This window comes from Hypanus sabinus, chromosome 9, assembly GCF_030144855.1.
Source record: "Hypanus sabinus isolate sHypSab1 chromosome 9, sHypSab1.hap1, whole genome shotgun sequence".
NCBI lineage: Eukaryota > Metazoa > Chordata > Chondrichthyes > Myliobatiformes > Dasyatidae > Hypanus > Hypanus sabinus.
In genome coordinates this window covers 4820692-4832961 of record NC_082714.1, presented here as the reverse complement: position 1 = coordinate 4832961, position 12270 = coordinate 4820692, and the positions used below count along the sequence as shown (strand labels likewise).

The 12270-nt window shown below is 49.5% G+C and overlaps 1 protein-coding gene across 1 annotated transcript in view; it reads left to right on the top strand.

Annotated features, from left to right (window-relative positions):
• trap1 (TNF receptor-associated protein 1) overlaps positions 1–12270 on the top strand; it is a 49412-nt gene that overhangs the window by 15801 nt on the left and 21341 nt on the right. The window contains exons 7-12 of the mRNA XM_059978906.1: positions 1779–1888; positions 2484–2557; positions 4067–4222; positions 5876–5996; positions 10048–10117; positions 11323–11470. Of these exons, the coding sequence (XP_059834889.1) occupies positions 1779–1888; positions 2484–2557; positions 4067–4222; positions 5876–5996; positions 10048–10117; positions 11323–11470 (679 nt within the window). The remainder of the gene's footprint in view (positions 1–1778; positions 1889–2483; positions 2558–4066; positions 4223–5875; positions 5997–10047; positions 10118–11322; positions 11471–12270) is intronic.

The window sequence follows — 12270 nt, the reverse complement described above, 5'->3', positions numbered from 1 at the left end:
TTAGTCATTAACCCCCTCCACACCCCTCCTTCCCCTCGGTCATCCGCCCCTCCACACCCCTCCCTCCCGGTCATCACCCCCCTCCACACTCCTCTCTCCCCTTGGTCATGCACCCCTCCCTCCCCTCGGTCATCGACCCCTCCCTCCCCTCGGTCATTATACCCCTCCCTCCCCTCGGTCATCCACCCCTCCCTCCCCTCGGTCATCCACCCCTCCCTCCCCTCGGTCATCATACCCCTCCCTCCCCTCGGTCATCCACCCCTCCCTCCCCTCGGTCATCCACCCCTCCCTCCCCTCGGTCATCCACTCCTCTCTCCCCTTAGTCATCACCCCACCTCCACACCCCTCCTTCCCCGGTCATCCACCCCTCCCTCCCCTTAGTCATCACACCCCTCCTTCCCCTCAGTCATCACCCCCTCCACATCCCTCCTCCCCCATAAGCATCCACCTCCTTCCCTCACAGTCATCTACCCCACCTCCACATCCTACCTTCCCTCCCTGCAATTCCTCCCAGACTGAACCCATCACCCGCGCGTGGAGGGAGACAGTAGTGGAGACAAGCAGGATTAGACCAGTCTGTCTGTCAAGTCCCTCCACCATTCAATCATGGTTAACTTCTTTCCAACCCCACTATGCCCCGCCTCGTATCGCTCCATCGAGATGGGATGTTGAGAGCTCCCAAAGGGAAAACCTACACAGTCACAGGGAGAACGCACAGACAGCACTGCAGGTCGGGCGGGATCGCTCATGTTGTGTGACCTCAGCTCTATCCACCAGCTGCTATGTTGCCCCTCTTGGGGGTGTGACGAGGAGCAAGATGCTCCACAACTTACTGACCTGTTGACATTTGGACTGCGGGAGGAAACCGACACAGTCACAGTGAGAATCCTTACAGACAGCAGCCATCCCTGGTGTGCTGTGGGTGCACCACGGTCTGAAAGAATGTCATTTTGTTTGGTTTTGTAAATGTACTGTCAGATGACAGCAAAGCTGAACTTCTCTGAACTTGCAGTTGTGGGAGGGGCTCGGTGTGTTTGGGGAAGGGAAGGATGGGGTTAATGATGCAGTGTGAGGGGCTCGATGTATTGTGGGTGTTTGGGAAGGGAAGGATGGGGTTAATGATGCAGTGTGAGGGGCTCAGTGTGTTCAGGGTGTTTGGGGAAGGATGGGGTTAATGATACAGTGGGAGGGGCTCAATGTATTGTGGGTGTTTGGGAAGGGAAAGATGGGGTTAATGATGCAGTGTGAGGGGCTCGGTGTGTTCAGGGTGTTTGGGGAAGGATGGGGTTAATGATACAGTGGGAGGGGCTCAATGTATTGTGGGTGTTTGGGAAGGGAAAGATGGGGTTAATGATGCAGTGTGAGGGGCTCGGTGTGTTCAGGGTGTTTGGGGAAGGATGGGGTTAATGATACAGTGGGAGGGGCTCAATGTATTGTGGGTGTTTGGGAAGGGAAGGATGGGGTTAATGATGCAGTGTGTGGGCTCGGTGTGTTGTGGGTGTTTGGGGAAGGGAAGGATGGGGTTAATGATGCAGTGTGTGGGGCTCGGTGTGTTCAGGGTGTTGGGGAGGGAAGGGGTTAATGATGAAGTGTGAGGGGTTGGGTGTGTTTGGGGAAGGGAAGGATGGGGTTAATGATGCAGTGTGTGGGGCTCGGTGTGTTCAGGGTGTTGGGGAGGGAAGGGGTTAGTGATGAAGTGTGAGGGGTTGGGTGTGTTTGGGGAAGGGAGGGGTTAATGATGCTGTACTGCTGACCCCAAGGACTCTCTTTGCCTCCAGCTCTGGGATGTTTGAGGTGGCGGAAGCCTCGGGGGTGAAACCAGGGACCAAAATCGTCCTGCACCTGAAGGATGGCTGCAAGGAATTTGCGAATGAAGATCAGGTTAAAGGTGAGGATGAATGGCCACCCAGATTGTTAGTGAAGCACACAGTTCATGCGCATGGGTCCCTCAGCTATTCTAACAAAGGGTTAAAGATCGGCTTTATTTGTCCAATATATTGAAATATACAGAGACGTTTCTTTTGTCAACGCCAACAGCGTCCAAGCATTTGCTGAGGGAGCCCACACTCGTCTCCGTGCTCCACAACTTACTGACCTGTTGACATTTGGACTGCGGGAGGAAACCGACACAGTCACAGTGAGATTCCTACAGACAGCAGCCATCCCTGCTGCTGTAAGGATGAGATTTGCAGGATTATATTGACCTTAAAATCAATCTGATCCTCACAGTGTCTGAAGCTTTTAGTGAACTGCATTCCTGTGTTGTGGGTTGGGGGCAGTGACGGTGTTGTTCAAAACCAAGTCTAAGATCACTGGCATTTGTCATGAAGTCTAGAGCTGGTGACGGTTAACTGCACTATTCCTGGGTTAGTGCTGGTTACTAGGCTAATGAGCTGCTAACTCTGCAGTTCCCCAAGGTTAGAGCTGTTGCGAGGTTAATGAGCTGGTGATTAGGTTAACAATACCCCTGGTTTGTTTTTCAGAGGTGGTGAACAAGTACAGTAACTTTGTCAGCTTTCCGATCTACCTGAATGGGCGACGGCTGAACACTCTGCAGGTAGGTGAAGGGGAGGGGCTGATCTGAGTGTCGGAGGGTCACCCCGGAACACTCTGCAGGTGGGTGAAGGGGATGGAGGGGCTGATCTGAGTGTCGGAGGGTCACCCCGGAACACTCTGCAGGTGGGTGAAGGGGATGGAGGGGCTGATCTGAGTGTCGGAGGGTCAGCCCAGAACACTCAGCAGGTGGGTGAAGGGGAGGGGCTGATCTGAGTGTCGGAGGGTCACCCCAGAACACTCTGCAGGTGGGTGAAGGGGAGGGGCTGATCTGAGTGTCGGAGGGTCACCCCGGAACACTCTGCAGGTGGGTGAAGGGGATGGAGGGGCTGATCTGAGTGTCGGAGGGTCACCCCGGAACACTCTGCAGGTGGGTGAAGGGGAGGGACTGATCTCAGTTTTGGAGGGTCACCCTGGAACTCTTGCTGCTCTGTGATTGCTGTCACCAGTGGCTGAATCTGTTGGTTACGCCTGGACTGGCAGCAAGAGGCCAAGACCATTAGATATAGGAACAGAATTAGGCCATTTGGCCCATTGACTCTGCTTCACCATTTCATCATGGCTGATCCATTTCCCTCTCAGCCCCAATCTCCTGCCTTCCCCCTGTATCCCTTCATGCCCTGACCAACCAAGAATCTATCAACCTGTGCCTTAAATATATGTGAAGATTTGGCCTCCACAGAAGGAATTCCTTTAGTGAAAGAAGAAATTCCTTCTCATCTCTGCTTTAAAAAGACCCCCCTCTATTTGAGGCAGTGTCCTCTGGTCGGAGACTCTTCCACTGTAGGAAACATCCTCTTCATCTCCACTCTGTTGAGGCCTTTCACCATTCAATAGGTTTCAATGAGGTCACCCCTCATTCTCTTGAATTCCAGTGAATACAGACCCAGAGCCATCAAACGTTCTTCATACAACAAGCACTTCAATCCTTGGATCATTTTCGTGAACCCTCTCCAGAGTTGGAGGTTTGTGCAGGGCCTGGGGGAAGGGGGTGTGTCGCAGTAAGTGTCAAACTTAACCACACATGGGAAGCGGAGAGTGGACATTCAGCCCTTCTGCTTGCTGCTGTTTAGCTGATGATATCACACCCCAGTAGAGTATAAATCCTGTGCACTGAAAGCGGCAGTCTCTCTTCACTCAGTCCCTGGATCACCACGGGCTGGGGTTGCGACTGGCGCTGTGCAAACAGTAAACTGTGGCGCGTTGCCCAGGCACACACCTTAGATAAGTATTTGCCACTGTCTCTAACCTGAGTGGGTTACTGACTGTTTAGTGTCTGTCTTGTCCTGCCACTTTGAGCACTTAAATAGATTAGATATCTCTAACCGAGTGTGACTAGAAAGTTTTACTGTATGTCTAGTCTGTCTTGTCCTGTAAATAAATAATTCATTCACTTACCAGTAGCGAGAGATTCCTGTCCCTGCTATCGAACCTGGTTTCACACAACAGGGTGTCGGTGTGGGGCAGGGCACGTCCCATCAGCCTGATTGCATTCAGTGTCTCTGCATTTCAGGCTCTCTGGATGATGGACCCCAAGGATATCAGCGAGTGGCAGCATGAGGAATTCTACCGCTATGTTGCAAAGGCATATGACAAACCGCGCTACGTTCTGCATTACCGGACGGACGCCCCCCTCAACATTCGTAGCATCTTCTACGTGCCGGACATGGTGGGTGGTCAGGGCTCTGACCTGCAGGTGGGGTGGGATGGGGGTGGAGTGAACACGTCCCCATTACTGAACCCTTGGAGTTTCTATCAAGCAGCAATCATTTCATTCACCCCAGGGAGTCTGGGGTGCTCTGAACCAGCTGGAAAAATGAAAGATGGAATTTAATATAGACAACTGTGAGATGTTGCACTTTGGGAGGGCAAAACAGAGTAGGACTTGCACAGTGAGCGATTGGGCACTGGGGAGTGCAGAGTAACAGAAGGATTTGGGAATATGGATCCATAATTCCTTGGGATTAGCATCCCAGATAGATTTCCCCTTCCCTAATGAAGGGTCGCAGCCCGAAACTGTTTATTCCTCTCCGTAGATGCTGCCTGACCTGCTGAGTTCCTGCAGCATTTTGTGTGTGTCACTCTGGATCTCCAGCGTCTGCAGAATCTCTTGTGTTTACTTTAGGTGGATAGGTTTGTTAAGAAGTTTTGGCACATTGGCCTTCCTATATGACAGAATTGAATACTAGAGATATGAAGTTGTATATTAGTGAAGCCAAATTTGGAGTATAGTGTGCAGTTATGGTCACCCACCTAGAGGAAAAATATGAATGAGTTTGAAAAAGTGTGGAGAAAATTTACAAGGATGTTGCCAGCATTATGTTTTGTAACTCCTAAACAGAAAACAAAATTAAAGAAAGAGGTGGGAACTGAGGAAAACTTGAATTAGTTTCATCTTTACTTTTTGCGAGGTGCACACATTTGACGTGGTGACATAATGACGTTTGCCGTTCACAGACTTTTATAACCCGAAATGGCTCACTTAAACAAAAACTGCCTAGTCAGAGAATATATTTACAATATTACTGAATTGTAGCGGTGTGCTACACGCAGCGCTGAAATAACGACACACGGTCGGTGAGCTGCAGTTGCAAAGAGGTTTATTCAAACTTCGCGGCCTTGCTTTAAAGCCTTCCTGTTCTTGCCCTCCCTGGGCAGGAATGCTATGCATATTCACAGTCCCGTCCCATGCGCAGACTTTTCCCCTTGCTGGTGAAGCAGGCTTGGCACCCTCTTTGGAACCGGCCTCAATGCCGGCGCGCGCCTCTTTGTGAGCCGGTTCGAGTGCGCTGGGAAATGGGTCGCCATATAAACATAAATACACTACAGCCAGGACTTGAGGGACAGGTCAAATAGGTTGAGACTTTTTTCCCTGGAGCGTAGGAAAATGAGGGGAGATTTGATAGAGTTATGCAAAATTATGTGAGGTATAGATAGGATAAATGCAAGCAGGCATTTTCCCCTGGGGTTGGGTGTGACTACAACTAGAGGCCATGTGTTAAGAGTGAAAGGTGGAACATTTAAGGGAAGCACGAGGGGAACTTTCTCACTCAGAGCTGCCTGTGCAAGTGCTGGACGCAGATTCGAATGCAAACATTTAAGGGCAGTTTGGACAGGCGCACGGATGGGAGGGGTATGGTCCGGGTGCAGGGCAATGGGACTAGGCCGAATAACTGTTGAGTGACGGCTAGATGGGCCAAAGGGCCTGTTTCTGTGCTTTATGGCCAAGTTGTGCAAGGGTGTATTTACCTACAGGATGGTGACTTGGGAACGAACAGCGGAGTAGAAACATTTACTGAGGGTTTTCTCTGTCCCTGTTCAGAAGCCGAGCATGTTTGATGTGAGCAGGGAGATGGGCTCCAGTGTGTCACTCTACAGTCGGAAGGTGCTGATCCAGACCAAAGCCAGCGACATCCTCCCCAAGTGGCTGCGCTTCCTTCGCGGTAAGTCATTCAGCAGCTCGGCACACCAAACGGAACATTCTGCGGGCCTGGAGCAGTTATTTGTCACAAGCACATGGAAACATACAATGAAATGTGTCAATGACCAACACAGTCCGAGGATGTGCTGGTGCAAATGTCAGCAGTCTGGCACCATGTCCATAATCTACTAACTAATCATTACGTCTTTGGACTAGAACACACAACATAGAACGTTAAGCACAGAACAGGCTCTTCAGCCTTCAGTGTTGTGCCAACTTTTTAACCAATAAGATTAATTTAACCCTTCCCTCCTACATAACCTCTATTTCTCTATCATCTGTGTGCCTATCTAAGAGTTACTTAGACATCCCTAATGTATCTGTCTCTCCCACTAGCCCTGGCAGGGCTTTGCATGCACCCATCACTCTCTGTGTAAAGAACTTACTTCTGGCATTCCCCCCCCCCCCCATACTTTCCTCCCTGAGAAACGTCTGGCTGTTCACTCAACCTACTCCTCTTTTCATCCTGTACACCTCCATCCTGTTGTAAATCTAGTCAAGAAGAAAAGAGCTTACAAAAGGTTCAAAAAATTAGATAATGATAGAGATCTAGAAGATTATAAGGCTAGCAGGAAGGAGCTTAAGAATTAAATTAGGGAGCCAGAAGGGGCCATGAGAAAGCCTTGGCGGACAGGATTAAGGAAAACCCCAAGGCATTCTACAAGTATGTGAAGAGCAAGAGGATAAGACGTGAGAGAATAGGACCAATCAAGTGTGACAGTGGGGAAGAGTGTATGGAACTGGAGGAGACAGCTTAATGAATACTTTGCTTCCGTATTCACTGCGGAAAAGGATCTTAGCGATTGTACGGACAACTTGCATTGGACTGAAAAGCTTGTGAATGTAGATATTAAGGAAGAGGATGTACTGGAGCTTTTGGAAAGCATCAAGTTGGATAAGTCGCCGGGACTGGATGAGATGTACCCCAGGCTACTGTGGGAGGCGAGGGAGGAGATTGCTGAGCCTCTGGTGATGATCTTTGCATCATCTATGTTATGGGAGAGGTTCCAGAGGATTGGAGGGTTGCGGATGTTGTTCCATTATTCACCAAAGGGAGTAGAGGTAGCAGAGGAAATTATAGACCAGTGAGTCTTACTTCAGAGGTTGGTAAGTTGATAGAGAAGATCCTGAAAGACAGGATTTATGAACATTTGGAGAGGTATAATATTAGGAGTAGTCAGCATGGCTTTACTCAGTAAAGTAGTCAGTAAAGGGCAGGTTGTGCCTTACGAGCCTGATTGAAATGTTTGAGGATGTGACTAAACATATTGATGAAGGTAGAGCCAAAGATGTAGTGTATATGGATTTCAGCAAGGCATTTGACAAGGTACCCCTTGCAAGGCTTATTGAGAAAGTAAGGAGGCATGTGATCCAAGGGGACATTGCTTTGTGAATCCAGAACTGGCTTGCCCACAGAAGGCAGAGTCGTTGTAGATGGGTCATAATCTGCATGGAGGCTGGTCACCAGTGGGGCGCCTCAGGGATCTGTTCTGGGACCCCTTTTCTTCGTGAATTTTATAAATGACCTTGTTGATGAAGTGAAGGGATGGGTTAGTAAGTTTGCTGATGACTTAAAGGTTGGAGGTGTTGTGGATAGTGTGGAGGGCTGTCAGAGGTTACAGCAAGACAGTGATAGGATGCAAAACTGGGCTGAGAAGTGGCAGGTGAAGTTGACCCAGTTAAGTGTGAGGTGGTTCATTTTGGTAGGTCAAATATGGTAACAGAATATAGTATTAAAGGTAAGACTCTTGGCTGTGTGGAGGATCAGAGGGATCTTGGGGGTCCAAGTCCATAGGATGCTCAAAGCAGCTGCGCAGGTTGACTCTGTGGTTAAGAAAGTATATATTGGCCTTCATCAATCGTGGGATTGAGTTTAGGAGCCGAGAGGTAATGTTGCAGCTTTATAAGACCCTGGTCAGACCCCACTTGGAGTATTGTGCTCAGTTCTGGTCACCTCACTACAGGAAAGATGTGGAAACCATAGAAAGGGTGCAGAGGAGATTTACAAGGATGTTGCCTGGATTGGGGAGCATGCCTTATGAGAATAGGTTGAGTGAACTCGGCCTTTTCTCCTTGGAGTGACAGAGGATGAGAGGTGACCTGATAGAGGGGTATAAGATGATGAGAGGCATTGATCGTGTAGATGGTCAGAGGCTTTTTCCCAGGGCTGGAATGGCTAGCATAAGAGGGCAGTTTTAAGGTGCTTGGAAGTAGGTACAGAGGAGATGTCAGGGGTAAGTTTTTTATGCAGAGAGCGGTGAGTGCGTGGAATGAGCTGCTGGCGACGATGGTGGAGGTGGATACGATAGGGTCTTTTAAGAGCCTCCCAGACAGGTACATGGAGCTCAGAAAACGAGGGCTATGGGTAACCCTGGGTAATTTCTCAGGTAAGGACATGTTTGGCACAGCTTTGTGGGCCGAAGGGCCTGTATTGTGCTGTAGGTTTTCTATGTTTCTATATATGTCACCTTTCTCTCTCCTTCACATGAGAGGATACCAGAGCACTCAGAGAAAACCTACGAGAACGTACGATCTCCTTACAGGGAACATTGGGAATTGATTCCCGCTTGCTGGTGCGGGAAAGCATTACACTAGGTGCTACACCACCACGTCACCTCGGTCCCTCGAGACTGCTTTCCCAGTGAAGAAGCCTGGGACTGGTGTCATTGTAACCTCGGATCCACGTTCCTCCCACACAGTTACTCTTCACCTCTTCTACTCTGGTCCAGGATTCAGGATTCTTTCCCCTTCCTTTCCTGCTAAGTTCTGCCAGCATCTTATGTGTCTTGCTCATCTCATCTGTTTTAAAACTCCAGATTCTCCTACCTATCCACTCCACTCTCACCCTGTCTAAACCTTTTCATTCAATACCCTTCTCTGGGGTTACAATCCCAATCTGGCCACCCTTCCCTTGTGAAACACCTCCCGGTTCTTCACACCAGTGCAGTCAACATCTGAATTGTTTAATGTATTAAGAGCCTCCCAAATCTGGGATTTATAGCATGTCCAGTGTCCAGGGTTAGTGATGCCCTGTGTAACGTGTAACCTCCCTACTTTTGTATTCAAATTTCCCCAATAATCAATGATAAACATTGTGCCAACTTTCCCAGTTATTGGTTACCTTTGGGAATTGTGTAGCAGAATCTGCAGAAAATCCCTCAGAATCTCAGCGTTCTGCCTCTCACCATTGATAGGACATGCTTTTGATGTTTCTCCACATTACCCTCATTCACTGGCTGTCCACTCTCTCCACATCGATATTTCACCCCCCTCCCCTGTGGACACTCCTGTCCCTTTCCCAGCCTGCTCTCCCAGTTTTGTCCATCCTCAGCCATGGAGTTGAAGCACTGCTGACTATTATGACAGGAGTGGGATGGATTGTGGACTCCAGGCGAGTTTATATCTCATGAGAAAGGCTCTGCAACTTGCCCTTCCCACCAGGTCCAGGGGTTGCTTCCGAGTTCCCTCCCCTGTCAGCACCACCTTCTCTTCCGTTAGAGTTACAGAGCTGACGGTGTGGATTCAGGCCTTTTGTCCCAGCCTGTCCATTCTGACCATGGTCCACACCCCACTTATCCCAGTTCCCTCTAAGCAAGTTGCCAGCCTTGTTTATGCCATGGACTCCTACCATAAACCGAGGGCCCGTGGAACCCAGGTTGGGATCCCCTGCTCCTCCATGCATGTACCTATCCTCTTGCTTCTTAAATGATACTAATACCCGTCTCAACCACTTCCTCTGGCAGCTCATTCCATATACTCACAAACCTCTGTGTGACAAAGCTGCTTCCTGCGTTCCTTTTAAATCTTTTCCCTCTCAGTTTGAATTGATGCCCCTTAGCTTTGGTCTTTTACTCTGGGAAAGGCTGGTACCATCCAGCTTCCCTGTGCTAACTTTAATATTCCTTCTCCTGCCAAGTATTAGAGAGCCCCACACCAACACTGGCCACAGACACCGGCCTGTCTCCCTGTCGCCATTGTGGACTAACGCTTGCCCTGGTGTGTGTTTGCCGCAGGCGTTGTTGACAGTGAGGACATCCCCCTGAACCTCAGCAGAGAGCTGCTTCAGGAGAGCTCGCTCATCAGGTACGTGGACACGGGTCGGAGTGAGCCCGATCTCTCGAGGGAGACTGGCTTTACTTGTCACATACAATGAAACATGATCTGAGGACGCGCTGGGGCAGCCCAGAGGTCTCACTACACTTCCAGCGCCAATGTAACATGCCCACAACTCAATAACCCTAACCTGTGTGTCTGTGGACTGTGGGAGGGGACTGCAGCACCCACACGTTCACAGAGACAGCGTGCAAACTCATCCCACTGTGCAGTTGGTACTGTAAAGCGTTACCCTGACCGCTGAGCCGATGCACCGCCCATCATTCCTGCCGCGCCTGCGAGTTAGGGAGACTTCCGGAGCATGGGAAAAGGTCATTCTGCCACTGACAATGGATCAGATCTTCCCACAGATGTACTGCTACAGACACCCCTCCCCTCGCCAACCACCCACCACACATATACACCCCTATTTAAACCATTTCATTCCAAGCATCTCATGAGGTTTTCCTTTTCCAAACTCCGGGAATGGGATCGGAGGCAGAGGAATCCCTGGTAGGCATTCAGAGAACTGGCTGAGAGGATCAAAAGGCTTCCAAGAGGTGGCATCCATTATTAAAGTCCCCACCACCCAGGACGTGCCCTCTTCTCATTGCTGCCATCAGGGAGGGGGTACAGGAGCCTGAAGACACACACTCAATCTTTTAAGAACGGCTTCTCCCCCTCTCAGTGGTCCGTGAACACTGTCAGTAACTTTTCCTCTCTCTTTCACTGCCTGTTTAATATATGTAGTACTTAATGTGATTTACAGTTTTTTTAATCATTATGTACTGCAGCTGTATAATAACAAATTTTGCCACTTGTGCCAGTGATATTAAACCTGATTCTGATTCTGGGTGAAGGGGCAGTAGTCCAGACAGTGGAAGAGGGATCTAACTCTCAGGCTCCCAGCTCGTGAACAACCAGTGTCTGCAAACGTTTGAGGAGAACCTGGTGACAGACTTTCTATCAGGGACCTTCACCCTCCCAGCCAGTTCTTTAAGCCCCAAGCTGGGGTGTCTCTCTGCCTGGATTCCCCACCCCTCCTGTTACCATGGTCACCCCTGCCCAGGACACTGTCCCTACTATAAACACTTACAGTGGATCTCCTGACGACACCCCCTCCCCCCTCCTCGGGTTCAGATCTTGGGTGGGGGCTTCTCCCTTGATCCGTGTCTCATCCCATTCTCTTTTGGCAGGAAGCTCCGAGATGTTCTGCAGCAGCGAATCATCAAGTTTTTTCTGGACCAGGGGAAGAAGGAGCCAGAGAAATTCCTCAAGTTCTACGAGGATTACGGCTTGTTCATCCGCGAGGGGATAGTGACGTCAGCTGAACAGGATGTGAAGGTTTCCGTCTGATTCCGGAGAAGGAATCACCCCCGTTACTGGGTTAATTTTGTACAGGGCAGGGTTGTGAATTCTCTCTGACACTGGGACCGTTCCCAGTGGAGCAGAGCCTACTGGGGATAGTGAGAGCCTTTTACCTCTGCTTAGTCGGCAAGAGAGAGATGGAGAATGTTAGCTCGGAGCAGCCACACTCTGAGTGCAGGAATTCTCGCCTTCCATCCTTAACTCATGACTGGTTGTAGTCTCACCCAACTTCAGCTAAAAACTGTTTGCATTTACCCTATCTATACTTTTGTATACCTGTATCAAATCTCCCTCATTCTCCTACGCTCCAGCAAATAAAGTCCAAACCTATTCGAGCTTTCCCTATAACTCAGATTCTCAATTCCTGGCAACATCCTTATAAATTTTCATTGCTCTCTTTCAGTCTTATTCATGTCATCTTAAAAACAAATTATAACAACGTTATCTGGACTAGATGTGTTGGGTTATAAGGAGCGATCGGGCAGGCTAGGACTTTCCTGGGTACGAAGGAGGCTGAAGGATGACCTGGTAAGAGGTTTCAAAATCTCAAGGGACATTGACAAGATGGATGGTGTAGGTTCCTGATGCGTTTGTCATCCAGAGGTTCTTCAGAAGTCAAGAAAAAGGCATAAAAGTCATTTTAGAGTCATAGAAAAGTACAGTAAATAGGCCATTCAGCCCATTTAGTTCATGCTGGACTGTTTAAACTGCCTAGTTCCAACAACTGGCATCCGGACCGTATCACTCCATACCCCTCCCATCGACAGACTAACCCA